The sequence below is a fragment of the Ammospiza caudacuta genome, chromosome 1 (genome assembly GCF_027887145.1).
Source record: "Ammospiza caudacuta isolate bAmmCau1 chromosome 1, bAmmCau1.pri, whole genome shotgun sequence".
Taxonomy (NCBI): Eukaryota; Metazoa; Chordata; class Aves; order Passeriformes; family Passerellidae; genus Ammospiza; species Ammospiza caudacuta.
Genome location: NC_080593.1, coordinates 107,250,231 through 107,267,634, shown reverse-complemented (window position 1 = coordinate 107,267,634; position 17,404 = coordinate 107,250,231). Strand labels below are relative to the sequence as shown.

The window sequence follows — 17,404 nt, the reverse complement described above, 5'->3', positions numbered from 1 at the left end:
AATCAAAATCACAAAGGACGCTAAGCTATGGCACACCATCCCTTCCATGGAAACACCGTCTCCTTTTAGCAGTAGACAGGAAAATTGCTCACTGTGTGAAGAATCTGCAACTAACATTTCATTGTCTAGCCTGCAGCTGAATCCAGCTAAGCAACCCACATTTGAGAAAACATCTCACTGTTTGCATCCAGATTCCAGTGACTCAGGAATAAAGACTTGTTTTCCAGGCCATCAGCAGGATAACTGACCTGAGGTTCCAGTGACAGCACTGCTGTTGCTCTGGGGCCGGTCCAAGTCTATCAGCAGCTCATCAGAGTCATTCTCGCTGCCATTTGCCTTCTCCTGCTCCTTCTCACTGAGGTCAAGAGCTACAATAGGCCCTCGAATTGCCTCCTTGGAGACGTAGCAGCATGCCAGGCCCACCTCTTGCTCTAACGCAGTGCGAGTTAAGTAGCTGGAGTCAATCAGTCGAAGGTCACAGTATTTCAACGACCTAGGAAAGCCAACTCAAATGAAAAAAGAAGTTTTGTTTTCTCTGACTTTGAAGAACAATCCCTATCTTTAATTGGTTACTGAATATTCAATTATTAATATTTATGTTAATATATTAATTTCTTAAGAAATTAACAATTTTATTAGCCCGTACATATAAAATGATTTTTAAATATTTAGCACATAAGGTCTGCTCCTTCGTACTTTGCACAGACATTTACTGACCCACACGTGACCTTTCACAAACTGCACTTTCCAAACCTTTAAACAGTTTTAACTGAAGTCTACAAAAATACACTTCTTTTGTGAAAAGACAGCTAGATGGTATCAAACCCAACTTATCTAAACATGTTAGAGAGCAACCATATTGAAAGAGTAATAACAGCACCTGGGGAAAGTCTCTCCCAGAGGGTCTTTGCCAGTGAGAATAACAATGCAAGGTAGACCTTCCAGATCCTGATAGGTGCGAGGAATCCAGTCTTCCTGCTCATTGCCCCTCCAAGCCTGTGAACAGAGAATATTCCAGTCACACCTAAATGACATCTTCTAAATCTTCAGCTGTTTCCTTTTTTTCACCAGTTCCTGCTTTTGCTTTGTATACAGGGCTTGCTTACTCAAGGGCCAACAGGAAGGAGACCTTGGGTGCAGGCATGCATTTGTTTTCTGGTAGCCAACAGTTAGCCAAGCATTAAATGCAAAGAATAACAGGTGCATAGCATACGTTATTCAGTGCTGGAAATATTCACCAGGTGTGGCATTAGTGTGGCCTGTCAGAGAAAAAAACCATTGATGCGTTCAGTTTGCACAGATAAAAGATATTAATGTAAAGCTAAAGTAAGACTTTGAAGTGGAGTATGAAAATGGGACAATGAACCTTGTTTAATTATTTTATACAATGAAAGACTACGTGACAGAAACACATTTCACCTTTCCCTGGAGGTAATCCCCCCTAAAAGAACTCCTTACCCACAGTCTATCAAGGCCTGAGACTGCAAAACTGCACAATTTTCCCTTAGCACTGGAAAGGTTGGCAGCATCAGTCTCATGTCCTTATACCTTACAATTCCCCTGGTTCAGCAGAGCTTACTAAAAAAATGTATTTCTCCAATTAACTAGCAGTATCTAATAACTTGGGAAAGCAGCCTTGGCAGCTGAGAGAGAACTTCTGGCTCAAAAGGGTTAGTCCAGCTGTGTGTTCTTCTGCCTCTCCACAGAACACAGTTTCTGTGAAAGTGCATGGAAAGTGAGATAGGGGAAGACAATTTTTCTTTTGATTTTTCTTGATTTTCTTTTTGCTAGCATAAGAACCTAAAAATAATGAGTGCCTGGGGCTTTGTGCACTTGCATACAGAAGATATATTTCTTGACCATCTTTCTCAGGAAGGTCAGAGAGGTGCAACCCTCAGGGCGCCTCACTTTCTGCATGTCTCCCAAACAGTTTGATTCTGGTTACACTTAAAGGGCATGCCATGTCAGCATCCCTGTCAGTGAAATAGTTATTTAAATTGTCTTCCATCTCTTGTTTTATTCTGTGGCTCTGACTCCCTGATGGAGAGGAATGACCTGTCTGGCTGGTCTGGCTCACCAGCAGGCTTGTCTGACAGAACAATGCAGCCACCAGCACTGCAGAAACAGCTGCCCACCCTCCCTGCCCTGCTGTGGCATCACACACCCTGCTAATGCCATCTGAGAGAGGGACTAAGTTAAGCCACACTTTTCAGCTGGGCTCACTAACACCTGTAAAGTTTCCTTCCCTGCCTCTGAAAATGGTCATGATGAGGTCTCATCTTTCCTGCAACCAAGAATATTTATTGGTGGGACCACATTTTGAGCCTCAGCCCTCAGTAGCTTCATATTGCTCTCCCCCCATACACACATCAGAAAAAGGTCTGGGATGCTTATAGTGAATGCTCTCCACTGGCTCTAGTCCTGTAGTTTCAGTACTCCACCTAATGTCAGAACAAATGCCCAGCAGCATAGAGACTAAATCAAATTTGGCTGCAATAACCTAGGCTGATGAATTTCCCTTCATATGCATGGCTCAGATATGAGGGCTTTTCTTCTAGTAAACTGCAAGAAAAGAAGAAAGAATCCTACAGCTCTGTTTAGTCCAAAAACACATCTTATGTTTTGGAGAGAGGAAGAAGAATTATTTAGAAGGTTTTTCACTCTCTACCTGATAAAATTCCTCTATTCCAGACCAATGTCTACATGGATATCCACCTGCAACAGCTCCACAGTCAAGGCCTCATAGGCTGCTTCAGCAGTGTGTAAGGGCTGGACTCATTATGGCAAAGCACTATTAAGAAGCCCTCACAGGATTCAACTCAGAATTATTTAAGAGTGGGATTCATGCCTATCAAATAAAAACCACCAGCACAGAGCAGTTAATCTTACATGTCATTGTCTCATTTATGACTACGTTCTTCCCTGTCCTGCTGCACATGAAGTTTGAGAAGCAGGAGTCATAGCTTCTTTAAAGGACATTTTATCTGCTTTTGGCTGTAGGCAAGTTCTCTCAGACAGGCTCACAAAATTCCTTCCTCTTTTCTGTGGTTTTCATTTCTCTTTTCCATGGTTTTGAATGCACTGTATAACTCATAGTAGAAGCAGAAAATTAGGCTCTCTGTGAGCAAAGATCAGGACAGATAACCAGTACTACTTTCAGGCTGATACCTAAGGCAGACAACCCATTGCCCCTTTGTTTAATGTAGTGAGGTCAATACATGAAGTGGGTTTGGCTACTTGAACCATGCTCTTTTAAATCCATGCAAAATTTTAGGCAGGTGCAGATATGCTAGGCATATATGCATGTAGCCTCTTCAGGCTTTCAGCATGCAGGGGTTGAGGAAAGAAATCTGTGACAAACAGCATACTTTACCAGTTATCAGAAGGGCAGAAGATGGATGAACAGAGCAGACAACAGATACACTAGACAGACAGATAAGTTGGTGGAAATAATTAGTTTGCCTACAGAGATCTGAGCTCTGCTTTTAGAGATTAACACTATCTGATGCATGCTGTTATTCACCTTTAAGAAGTGAAATAACAGCTGGTGTTTGACTTCATGGACCAGTAACAATTCAGGTTTGCTCCAAGTCTCTCTACCTTTCATGCTCAAAGTACAGAAATCCATTCCAAGTGACAGATACAGAACACCTGCCCTTTCCCTATAGAATAATTCACCTATAAACACATGGGAATAACCACAGAACAGCTACAACAGCCAGACGACTACAGTGAGCACACAAACAAACTAACATTCAGCTCCTGCTGACCTTGAGCCGTGTGACGAAGTGTTTGGCCACAGTGAGCTCCGAGGCAGGGTTCCCCAGGAGGATCTCAAAGCGATACTGCAGCCCCAGCTTGTCCCTGACTTCCTGCAGCCGCTCCTTGGCCAGCATGGCCAGCTGCACCGACGGCACCCGAATGACCAGCATGTGGCCACAGCCGTTCTTGTCCTTTCCTGGACTTGTGATGAGGTCGTCCATGATGCTGAGTGTTTCAGGTGTGCTGTGGTCCCTCAGAGAGGCCATGGTGGTCAGGGCCATCAGAGCTTGGGAATACTGCTGGATGAGCAGGTAGCAGCGGATCACCATGCTGTGCAGCCGCGGGTACCTTGGGGGAGACACAGTTCTGCTTTAGCACGTGCAAAATCACAGCACTGTCTGAAAATCAGCCAAAATGCAGGACTGCATAGTGGAGAAGTGACTATTTTTTCCAGTAGTGGTCAAAGAATGAAGTCTTCCGTTTTCATGGACAAAAATTTTGAACAAAAATTCTCTGCATTTGGTCCAAGTTCTGAGCTCAAGTAACAGGAATTATAAACTTCTGTTACCCTCATCTAGTCCAACATTTCAGCTAAAGATTTTTGGCTTGATGGAGATAAGGAAACCTCAGATCCAATTTATTCCCAGAACACATGCTTATAATTGATTTGCTTTCCACAAGCTTTTTCTTCTACAAACTTGAGGACCATCATGGCTTCAAGTGGTTTGTGGGAGAAGTACTTCATCATATCACAACTCTCAATCTCTCATCCTAATGGATGTGCCAATAGGAATTGCTGGCTCTGAGCCAAATCTGAACTGCCATTTTGCCTTTTAACTTACATAGCCAACATCTTTGCTTTCTTTGCAGCTACATGCAGTGACAACAAATATGAAGTAAAATTTTAAGAGAAATAAAATTAAAACCTACTAAAGGAAAAAAACCCACTCAATTTCGTGACATTTCCCATGAGCTTCATTGCCACCATAATACAGAAAAACACTACACTATTACGCCTTGAGTGCCAGTCTTGTGTCACATAAGTCCAAATAACTAAAATAACTAGAAGTTCCAAATTTCTCTGGTCTCTTGCTTGAGTAATCTAATAGACAACATGATATCCATTTAAAGAAAGTTTTGGGTTTGTGTTTAGCCAGTAGATATGTAGTTTGTTCTGGATACCATAAGCCAGTCATTAAACCAGTCAGTTTTTAAATACTTTTTACTCTTCCTGCCATAAAAGTGCCCACTGCACTTCTGCTACTAAAACAAATGGAGCCTTTCTTATACTACAAAAATGTCAGCAATATTTTCAGCTTGTAAGGTTGAATGGCTCATCCACCTAGACAGTAGCCCAGTTTCTTGAAAACAGAGCCTAAACTGATAAACTGTCTCACACAAAAACATAGCCTGGCTCCAAGGCAGACAGGTTCACCTGCCATCAATTTCTAGTATTATCCTAATCTAGTATGATTATTTGCACATACATAAATCCTCCTTCATCATTCATCCCACTCGCACTTGAACAGAAATAGAGTGATAGTGACCACTATCTCTTCCATTGGATTGGACCAGAAAGAAGAGGAGAAATCTAAGGAACTGACCTAATTATTATTGCCTATTTGTAGATAATAACAATATTAAGTATTTATGATGTACTTAATTATTAATGCTGCTGATTTAACACATTTTATATTGATTTTTACTTAATAAATACAGATGCATTTACAACTATTATATTGACCTAATTAAAACAGAAAACACAGTACTGAACACAGAACAATCCTGTTTTAGCAAATATGAAAATGTGAGACCTATTATTTGAAGTGCTATAAGGGATCTGTCCTGGTGATACGCACAGCAGATTAACTCCACATTGCCAGAAATGACAGTATTCCCCTCACTCCTGAAATGGGCACATTTAATTGTATCTTGGATATGTGCCATGAAAGTAGCTTTTTCAGGGAGCTACAGGGTACTAATAGGCCCTGAGCTGCAGGAATCAAAACTATGGCCAACTACTGAAATAACAAAATTGTTTTTGAAACACCCTCGCCACCAACAAGAGTGACACCAGAAGTGGTGAGGCATGAAACCTGTGCTACCTTCTGAGCTCAGTGAGGGCTGAGCCAAAAGAAGAGAGAAGCACAGCTGAGCCCAGCTTGCTGCTGAATGGGCCTGATCTCTTCTATAAACAAATGAAGGATATCCACTCCCTTCTTCAACTGCGCTAAATTTGTTACAAAAATAAAATTGCACATACTTCGTGTTTCCCAAGATCAACATCAAAGGTCATCATGTCTTCATTCCCCATAATGGGGCTCATAAAGATGTATCTTTAGGATCCCAACTGGGCAGAATCCCAAGTTTCCATGTTATTATTTACCTTTCTAAAAGCGTGTTGACCATTTTTTCAAAGGTTTCATCACATCTCAAAAGGGGACTTGTGACTCCCCACTGGAGGGATTTGCTGTATTCATTCAAACCAAAGTATAGCTTTTCTTCACTTGCTGCATCATCCTGTTTCATGCACAAACAGCAAAAATATAAGGTATTCTAGAACAAATTTTTATTTCTTGTGTCATTTCAAAAAATAAGTGAAAAGCACTTTCCCAACCAAAGAATCGTTTCTCTTTTTATCCATTCTCCCTAAGTGATGCTATTTTTTTGTTTCAACAAATACAATAAAATGTAAATTGTGTTTTTACTTAACTTATTATTTGCCAGGTCCTTACAAATTTTTCAGCATTACCTACTACCTGTGACTGCAGCGGGTTTCTAGAATTCTGCTAATTATTTTCTGATTCCCTATCTCTGGCTTTAAATCTACTGACAACTGTCATCTCATTTCTATTTAGAGTAGAACCTGAAAAGAGAAGGATTATTAATTTCCAAAGTCGTTCTTGATTGTCAGAGTCTACATGCTTTTCTAATGGAAACCACAAATTAGTAATTTTTTTTTTGTTGGAATGTAAATCTGCATTCAGCTATCAGAAAGACAGAATATTTGTATTTCAAATTTCATGAGCCTTTGATAGAAACACAGCATGTTCTCCAGTGCATTTATATCAGCAGTAATCTCTAGGAATATAATTAACCACCTACAGTCTCCCTGCTTTTTTGTAGCTTATTTTTTTAATTAGGAGACTGAAAGTTGTTAATTTTTTTTTACTTTTGGGAAACAAAAATATGTCAAGACCATTTTAGAAGGTCACCACATGGTTTATATTAACAATCAACCAAAAAGCAAACTTAGAATATTTATTCACTCTGTCATTTTAGATTAACTATTTTTTACAGCTCCCATTTTAAGACACTTTGCAGAAACTAATGGTCCACTCAGCACAGTAAAGTCAAATCTGATATAAATACACCAAACAAGTAATTGGAGAAAATGCTATTTTTAGCAGGTTTATTCAAAACATCCTCAGAATCAGCTGGCTGAAATGATGGAAAAAGTTAATAGTGCAGAATATCCAACAGGATCTTTCCTCTGCACAATGATAGCATCTACTACACCAAAACTTGTTAACCTAGCACACAACTTTAATTAGGACTGGGAATGAAACGAACAGACTTGACAGGATATGTGAGGTATAACTTACAGTCAAAAGTCAGAGTGCTTGAAAAGGGAAAGCCAGCTCTGGAGCTTCAAAGCACATCTACATAGCTTTGTCTGACCAGAGCACAGAAAATGGATTCTCATCTTGCATGACTAGATAAGGAAACTGTTTAATTCCTGGTCCTAAATATCAGGTGCTACCTCTACCATCACTGTCTCAGGGCTGTCCATCTGGAATCTGAGAGAATAAACTCCAGCAGAGAAACAGCTCCCTCCCAACACACATATTTTCTAGACTCTGTTAGGCATGAATTCCACATTAAATTTCACAGTTAAAATTCACAGTTAAACACTTACCACAGTGTCAGATTGTATCCAATGTACCTCATTACTAGAGCTGATTCGGGACTGCTGTGTTTGCAGGGCATAAGGGAAAGAGCTGACCTGAAGAACAAGGAGGTTGAACGCTTCAAGCACCTCCCTGCAATTAATAACTCTATCAGCCAGACCATGATTAGGCTCACCATGTGACAGGGAACTTGAAATGGCACTGCAGAAATAAGAATGCAAAGAATTGCTTTACAGACATTGTGAAATTCAATGGATTACTCTCTTCCTACAGAAAAATCTCTAAATTAACATGACACAGAGAACCATGGTTTTTTTTCAAAAATCTCTTTGGAAAGGTAAAAGACTTCAAAAAATGTTTGACTGTTCTCTGTGGGTAAACTTCGGGAAAAAAGGAAAAACAGCAAACTCCTAAATAAAGGATCAAATCTGTTGACCGTGAGAAGGTGGATTAGTGTGACAATTTAAAAAAGCATAACATGGAGGAAACCAAAAATAAGCCAAAGATGATTAAACCCTTCTCATTAAGAAACACTGTTCCATGAGCTGTGGGGATAGGATATAGTAGCAATTTTATGAAATCCAGTGGCATTTCCAGTCTGAAATAACAAATTTCGAAAAGGCTAGGGAGCCTGAAAGTCTACTGATGTTCTGAGCTCCTGAAATTGCCTCTACTTCCATTATATATTCAGAAATTCCAAATTCAAAGTATAGCCAGGACAGTAAAAAAAGTGAATGGGAAGACCAGGTAGAAATAATGTTGCTTTTTTCTCTTTTCAGCTGTCCTTCAAGGAGAGTATTTTGCTTATTATAGAACCATAGAATGGTTTGAGTTGAAAGGGACCTTAAAGACCATCTAGTTCAAACCCCTCTGCCATGGGAAGGGACACCTTTCACTATTTTTAATATGGAAAAAATCCCACAACTATATACTTCATGTTTAAACCACATATTCTCCTTTTTTACTCATATTCTTACACATATTCTCTGTGTTTACTCACGGAACAAGAACAGAATAATCAGCTTTACTTATTTCTTTCTTCTTTCAGTATGAACTTGTGACTTGGTGTGAATAAATGTTTTTGCATGTGTGCACATGTTGTGTTTAGACCTAAAGCCAAATTCAATACAGCTGATTTTTTAAAATTCCTTTCTTACAGAAGCTATGGCATCTTTCTTATGATGATGACTTAAAATGTCTGTAAGCTTTCTCATATCACAAACAACACTATTATCAGGGATAAAAGCATGAATTAAAGCATGACTAGCTAGTGAGCATCGGATACATTTGGGTCTGAGCACAGAAAAAAGAAGAATTAAAAAAAAAAAAAAAGACAAGAAGAACGAAGAAATTTGCAAAATCCAGCATTTTCCCCTAGATTTCAGCACCATAGCACACAACCCTAGAAAGAGTCCTGTTAGGCATCCAATAATCTGAAACTAGTCTCACCTACCTTCAGCTGAATCAGAATTAGGTAACAAACATCATGGGGAACCAAAAGAGATTCTTTCTGATTATAAGGCACAAAATGCCTTAAAAACACCTAGGCAAAGTAATACGTGTCTAAGATGGTAAGTCTTCTGAAAAACCTAATGGGAAGATGCTGGGAGAGGGTGGTTTGCCTTCAGCAGATTGGAGAAGCTACCTTGTTAAATCCACGTGGGCATTGTCGTGAACCAGCACAAAGAGCGTGTAGGGGTTCTGCTTCACCCGCCTCATGAACACTTCAAATTTAGCTTGAATCTCATTGTCCAGCCGGACCACGTATTTCTCAGCTCTCTGATAGGCTGTCCCATTGTCTTCTAGGCCCAAGTCCACAAGCACACCTGTCAAAAAGGAGAATACAACAAAAATATTTTCCTTTGAGTGCATCCAAAAATGAAGGGTCAATGGGAAGTTGCCACTTGTCTGCCAAACCAGGCCCCAGTAGGAAGACGATTATCCAAATGCGATTTCTCTCACAATGGAAGCCAAAATGTGCTCCTTGGCTTCTGGATTTCCTCCAGAAAGTGCCTGAAAACTTCTCGCATTATAAAAAAGTGGGGGGAAAACATCAGGCCTCCACAAATATTTCCAAAGCAGCACTCAGTTGGTTACACTCCATGACTGATCCTAGGCCAAACTTGCCTACCTTAAGCTAATATATTAATATTGTTTGAGCCAGAAAAAGTCACCCTGACCTTTCCTTTGCAAATATCACTAATTTATGTAAAATTGATTCTTCCTATTACCATATCATATCATATCATATCAATCATATCCTATCGTATTGCATTGTATCGTATTGTATCATATCGTATCATATCATATCATACATCATATCATACTTTTCATGTTCTGCTTCAATGTTTGTGTCAATACAACCAGTCTTTGTAAAGATATATTGCTGTCATATTCATATATTAGGCATGGTGCAATGCATACGACATTGAATGCCATTTGAATTAAAGAAGTAAACTACTCTGAAATATGCATCAATTAGGTATTTTTAAGGGTCTTAATGATGTTTTAAATTTTATTTTTTTTAAGAAGTACAATAAAAGACCAACTATGAGGACAAAAGATGTGCTGGAGCAGCTTACTTTTCCCCATACACCAGTAATGACGGAGTAAAATCCCATACTGGTGTTTATCAGCCTGTTTGCCCTCCCCTCCCTTTTACCTGATTGTCGAATCCGCTGAAGGGTCTGCTGCACCAGGACTTCCGAACGGGGCACGATAACGATGAAGTCCACCTTGCTGAAGTGGCCCAGATCCAGGCTCTGATTGCCACTGTCTGCTATAGCACAAACCTGGGACAAGAGCTTTCTGGCAACTGTGAGCTGTGGCTGGTAAATTTGGAAGGTATCAACATCCAAATCTAGAGTGTGTTCGTTTGAAAAAGAAAACAAAACACAGCAAGAAACATGTTTACTCTCCCACCCCCCCCAGCAAAACGTGACCCTCCAAACAGCCTACCCTCTATTATTAGGAAAAAAACATCACTCACCAGAATAAATCTCAACTCTCTGGAAAGTTTGGTCCAGATCACAAATGCCAACTTTCTTTCTTTGATAAAAATGTGGTAATATATCAGATGACTTCAAGTACAGCACTGACCATTTTTTAATATGCCCTAAGCGTTTTAAGGATTTCTAACCCAAGGAAACCTCAGTGCCAACACAATGAAATGCATTCTGTTAAATGAACCAACACATACATAATATGCATGCACATACCTAGATATAGAAAAAGATGTGCATGTGTACCTTTAATAAAAAGCAGAGAGAGAGACGTACAAAGCTCTAATGTTCTCCTGAAACTCAGATTTATTTGGACTTAATGAATGTCAGTATCACACTAGATGCAGAGAACTGAGAGACTGACCAGAGCACTCATGTTTCCTCAAAATAAAAAGCATGTTCCATTTCAGTATTTCCATTAGGTAAATTCTATGTCCAACAATCCATCTTTTCAACTTGCAGATTACCAGATTAAATCTTAAAATGGTATTACAGTGCCACTTTTACTACTTTGTTGGTTTTACACAAGGATGTGTTTTCATGTGTGCATATGCACATGTGATTATCTCCTCTTCAAATATGCCTTAGTGTCCATTTCAGCAGGTCTGCTATGGAAGAAATGTCCCTCTCACTGCCTAGGAGACTTACTACTTTATTATTATTTTTTAATCACGCAGTTTCTGAATAGCTTCAACCACTGTACAGCCACATGTTAAGGACAAAGCTAACTCAGAACAATTCTTTGAGAAAATATGAAGGTTTAAAAAAAAGTACACAGTAAGAAGAAAAAAAACCCCAGAATCTAAAGATCATCTCCCTTCAAATTAATCCTCTGAGGAAGCTTGAGACTTGTACTTCTGAGGGTGCCAGAACAAAGTGCCTGGCAGCCCTTCTAGTTGGATCTCCTGATCCATGTGGAGACAATAAACCATTTTGCTTTCATGCAGATTTAATACCAAATAGATGAATTTAAGTTAACTAATATGAACCAAAAGCGTACCTTTCTTTCATAGAAAAAAGCTTTACTGGAGGTTGAATTTGCTTTGATACTGGACCTGAAAGAATCTCAGTGTTCACAACAGCTCAGTGTATCTTTTCCCAGTATCATCATGATATGAAAAGTATGTTTAGAACTCTGAATAGCTAAACAATTCTGAAAATTAGCAATTTTAGACAGGAAATCCTAACTTACCTTTTGCACTTAAGAATCTTATCACATTATGCTGAATAAGATGCATCTGAGATCAACAAATTACAGATCACACTTCCCCAGCCCTTTCAGCCCAAGCTATTAAAACACATAGAAGTTTAAGCCTCAGAGCACAATGGTCTAATGCATATTACCAGGCAGAAGGACAGCTGAGGAGATCAGAAGGAGAACACAATTCCCCTCTGCCTTAAACTCAAGGTTACATTCCTTTTCTCTGAGCAAAAAGATGAGATGAATCCACTCTGCCAGTGCTACAAAGAAACATCTTCTCTACTCTGCCTGATGCCTAACAGAAGATAACATGTTTTAGCTAATAGAATATAAAAACATCAGGGGAAAAAATTTGCTGAAGGTTATTACAGAGATTTTCTGTCTGAGCAACTGCTGTATTGCTACATTTAGCTGGCAGTATTAGTATTTTAAGGTTGGCACACTGACTGCAAATGTGCCCTCAGATTCTCCTGAGGTGTATGCATTCTGACGTTTAGTGAGCTACTCACCTATTTCATATCTTGCATGTAAAAAAATTACCTGGTTCTTGCGTAGAAACCATGGCAATTGCCTCCTGAGATGACACACACTCGCTAACATCTCCATTAAAAGGAATAATGACACTTTCCCCTCGCTGCTGTAGCATCTTCTCCAGCAGCTTGTCCAAATCATCACCTAGATCAGAATGAGCACCACCAGGAAACTATTTCAGAGAAACACCATTGAACATTACACACACCCATGTTCTCCCACAGCTGGTGTCAAATCTGCACTTAGGCAAGGGACTGGGCACACAGAGAAGAGAAGGAGGGAGAATACTTTTCTATCTACTGATTTACTAGCTGGATTAATTTTTATTTTTTTTAAAAAGGAGCCACAGTTGTATAATTTCAGGTCTGTGGCTTTACAGCTGCTGGTGACATCTGATGATTACAAAGAAATACACACCATAAAACAACCTCTAAAACCTTGCTAAAGCACAAACTAGAAAACACTTGTGCACTTATGGGTTACATAGGTATTACATGCCCTGCTATTATATTCAACAGCTAACAGGGTTAAAAATGTTTTGCCAGAGGGTTATGAACTGCCACCACACAGGTGAAGGAGACAAGCACTCTTTTACAAACAAGGAGGAGAGAAGAACAGCATGCCTCTCAATGGAGAGAGCAGAGCTGTATCCATGTGCAATTTAACTGCCAAACAGGAGACACACCAACCCTAAAGTCTTGGCTAGAACTTCTGCTTCTTAGAATCACTCACCTAAAGATGTATTTTTGAAATGTGATGCCAGGAAACTAACTTTCCCTGTGATGAGCTCATAACTGATCTCTTTTAAAAATTCACTGGTGGTAAGCATGCTCTCTGCAAGTGCCCGAGATTGATACTGACCTGGAGAAGAGAGAGGGAAAGAGTGAGAGCAAACCTTAACACAATTTATTGTCAACACAACCTCCTCATCCTAGAAGTCTGGGGCATTCTGATCTTCAATCATTGATCTCCACTGCCTTTACCCAGTAGACTGGGAGAGCAGTCTCAAGTCTACTTCATTAGTGACTAGAGAATTAGTTGATATAACTAATTTTAGCAGGTTCTTTGCAATTGCACATCATTTTGAATACTTGTATGACAAAGTGATACTCAAAATAAGTATTTTCACCTTAAAATAAATGGAGGATTCTGGATAAATAGCAAAAAAGTAATTATCCCAAGAGTGGGAGAAAAAAGATTAAAAAAGTAAAATTTGGCATTACTGATTTATCTGCCTACAAAGGAAAGATTACTAGTCAAAGTTCATTTCCATGCAGACACACTCATTCACAGACAGACAGCACAGCCAGTCATCTGTGCAGAATAAAAAGGATAAAAATAAGGACAAAAAGGATGAAAAGCACATTCTGTTCTGAGCAGTCTGCAGAAGACCCTGCCATGTAAAATATTACAGTTCTTACATGAAACAAAGACAAAGCAACTACTTTGTCACTGGGTCACTTCAAGATATTTTCTAAGGCAATCACACAAACAATAAATTCTCAGGCCTCTGAAGAAGTAGTAATGACTGGCATAAAGATATTTTTCTATATCCTCATGGACTTCAGTACTCCAAATCTTGCTGAAGATACAGTAAGCTGTGACATTGCAGTGCAACAATACAAAGGACAATAAAAAGAACAAAAGGGATTTAAAAACCAGATCAGTAACTCAAGAAAATTAATTTGGCATTGCCATTTGAAGCAGTCTGCAAATATACTCACCTAGAACCACTACACAGAATTCATTTCCTCTAATCTTGGATGCACAAATGGCAACTACATAATCTGGCAGCTTTTGCTGATGCTTCATTTCATTGAGAGACCTCAAGGTCTCCGAGATGCCCTCTGCCAGGGAGTTCTGGGTGACAACCACGTGCACGAGATCCCGGGACACGCTGGCGATTAACCTGGCAAGCCAAGGGAGTTGACCTGGTGACACGGAGATACACTGTGCACTCATCTGCAAGGATCTCTCCCTCAGAGTGAACTCCTGCATAGCTTTCAGCATGATCTGCTCAAATTCTTCCCTCAGGGGTATCTGGTCAGGACCTACAATGAAAACAAACAATTAGAAGAACAGTGTCTCATGTAAAAATGTTACTGAACCAGGAATAATTACATGACTGTCTTGATCTGACAAGCTCCTTCACCATATTTTTTTAATATTAAAAAAAAAACAAACACTTGCTGCTCAGTGGATATCTACCCACATGGCTTATTCTTTTTTATTTTAGAAGCCTTTCTCTTCCACCACCGCCTTCTTTTTTTCCTCCTCCAAACAATGAGGTATTCCACCTCACTCCTAGCTTCAGCAACTGGTGGGACAAACAACGGAGTGGGAAAATATGTGCCTTTTGCCTGGAAGAGAAGGATTAAGCACGCAGCCATATGTTTTTGCAGCAGAAAACCAAAATTCTTATCCTTGTACCCTAATCACAGCCATGCAGCCTGACAAAGCCTGTTAAGTGCTCTTTGTTTTGCTTTTTCTCATCTTGCATACTAATCAACTAAGCATGGATGCAAATAAACATGTTCAACCTCTTCCTTAGGTTAATTGAATTAATTTAGCGAATCTGCAAGCACCTAACCTAAAGAAGAATAGGCAAGTTTAAATCTACATTCCCCAGACTCTGTCAACTGTACTGTCAACTTGAACTGGAAAACAGAAATATAAGCCATCCTATCTTGACATCAGTCCTCCAATTGAACTTCAATTAACATTCTGTTCAGTTTGTCTCATTGTCAAAGATATTCAGGAACAGTTAAAAACATTCATGAACACAGAATAAAAAAGTAATCATGGCTTATATTGCCAAGATCTCATATCAGTGCTAAAGGAGGCAGCTTCACACTTCAGCATCTTGCTTTTCTCTGACTAAACAGGGGGGGCTTAAATATCAGAGAGATGTGAAATAGTGGGTTTGGTTTTATGTTTTCTTTCAGGCCAAGAAACAGAAAGGTTGTGTGAGAAACAGGGTGTGGGTAAATAACCCACAGCACAGAATCTGTAAAAACTGCCACCTGTTGTCATTTTTGCCTTTTTGAGAAGTAACATATGGAAAGTGCCACCATCCAATTACCACAGGATAGTAAGACAACTATAAACTTGTAAGTGCAAGGCTGTTTTCATTTTTGATGCAAACTGAAAAATTCTGAAGAGTCCAATTTAACACAGCATGGGCATAACGCTCTCTTTTTGAGCTCTCTTTTGGAAATGGATTTTCTTTTTCCTTCCAAGAAAGCATCACACATTCTAGGTCCTTGAAGACCTCAAAATTAAAAAAAAACAAAACTAGACATATATCAGTAGAGAAGAATGTTCCTCTGCAGAAATAAAGGAACAAATGAAAATTATGTTAGCCACTAACAGAAATTAAAGCAAGCTTTTGCTGATTGAGGGAGGCTACTTGAGAGACAGGCTCTAAACACAAGGGTCATCATCATGAATCCAAGAAGATTAAAATAATGGTACAAATGGAAAAGCAGATTCTCAGTATGAGAATACACAGAATTTCACTCAGATTACTTATAAGAAAGTACAGCAGTGCAGAAAAAATAATGGAACTAATTAATATCAGATGAGATGTAAAACAAAATGATAGATATTGATTTTGATTGTGAATAGTTTCCTTAAAAAAATATCAATGCTAAAAGGGAATATATAGAAGCTTCTCTACAGAAATGAGCATGCAAATTATCACCTTGATTTCAAAAACAAAACTGCAAAATAAACAATATAATAAAATATTAATATCTGAGTTACATTCAGTTGGTGTCTGGTCACAAGTGGTGTTCCCCAGGGCCCAGTGTTTGGGCCAGTCTGTTTAATATCTATATGGACAAGGGGGTTGAGTGAGATTGGCTCAGTTGGTCAGAACACAGTGCTGATAATGCCAGGGTAGTAGGTTCAAACTCCACATGGGGCATTTCCTTAAGAGTTGGACTTGATGATCCTTATGGGTCCCTTTCACCTCCCAGTATCCAGTAATTCTGTATGAGAGCACCCTCAGGCAGCTTGCAGGTGACAGAGGGCAGGAAGGCTCTGCAGAGGGATCTGACAGGCTGGATCAATGGGCTGAGGACAATGGTTTGAGGCTCAATGTTGGAACCCAGGACATTCCTCTGGCTGTCCTGAACTGCCAGGACCCTGCCAGGGGGCTCAGAGACCCTGGCACAGAGCCCAAGATGCCTGTGGTTTTGATTATGACCCATGGAGCAAGTTACCAACCTTAGATGAAGATCTGCAGGCCACGACAGTTAAGTAGAATAATAGTGAATTTATCACAGGGTGAAAAAGTAGATTTTGGGGTTTCTAGAATGGGGGTTCAGGGGGCAAGATGGAAGGACCTGGGAGTGTCCAGCCTTTCTCCTTCTTCTTCTTGGCCTCCATCTTCTGCTGTGATGTTGGCACTGTTAGACTGGTTTAGAGTAGAAGCTCACTGTCTAACACAGGTGATAGGTATTGGAAAGTAATTGTAAACATTGTATTTGTAGTTTTTAGTATAAAGACATAACACCACCCTGGGGGCAGGCAGAGTGCCTGGACTGTCTTGCTGAACGGACCTCAGCTGGACAGGAGAAAGAATTTTATAGATAAGGAACAATAAACAACCTTGAGACTGAGAACTGAAGAGCCCTGACTCCTTCTTCAAGCACTGGGCTGGGATAAGAGACTTTCTAACTCTTCTCTGGGTCACTCTGACCAGCGAGAGGCCCGAGAGTTCAACTGAACAAAGTGCCATGTCCTGCCCTTAGGTCACAACAACCTCCAGCAGCAACAGTCCTGGGAAGAATGGCTGGAATTCTGCCTTCTGGAAAAGCACCTGGGGCTGCTGGTTGATGGCTGGCTGAACATGAGCCAGCATATATATGCCCAGGTGGCTCAGAAAGCTAATGCCTGGCTTCCACCAGAAAAAATGTGGCCAGCAGGACCAGAGCAGGATCTTCCCCCTGTACTCAGCACTGGTGAAGCCACACCTCGAGTCCTGTGTGCAA

The 17,404-nt window shown here is 39.9% G+C and overlaps 1 protein-coding gene across 3 annotated transcripts in view; it reads right to left on the bottom strand.

Annotated features, from left to right (window-relative positions):
• Positions 1–17,404, bottom strand: part of GREB1L (GREB1 like retinoic acid receptor coactivator) — a 61,130-nt gene that overhangs the window by 18,164 nt on the left and 25,562 nt on the right. For 2 of the 3 annotated variants that reach the window (XM_058805711.1, XM_058805719.1), the window contains 10 exons: positions 14,132–14,458; positions 13,140–13,268; positions 12,417–12,551; positions 10,336–10,533; positions 9,319–9,499; positions 7,682–7,874; positions 6,149–6,282; positions 3,771–4,110; positions 881–996; positions 249–493 (listed from right to left, as the gene is read on the bottom strand). In XM_058805711.1, coding sequence (XP_058661694.1) covers positions 249–493; positions 881–996; positions 3,771–4,110; positions 6,149–6,282; positions 7,682–7,874; positions 9,319–9,499; positions 10,336–10,533; positions 12,417–12,551; positions 13,140–13,268; positions 14,132–14,458 — 1,998 coding nt within the window. The remainder of the gene's footprint in view (positions 1–248; positions 494–880; positions 997–3,770; positions 4,111–6,148; positions 6,283–7,681; positions 7,875–9,318; positions 9,500–10,335; positions 10,534–12,416; positions 12,552–13,139; positions 13,269–14,131; positions 14,459–17,404) is intronic. The other variant, XM_058805727.1, reaches the window with a different exon arrangement.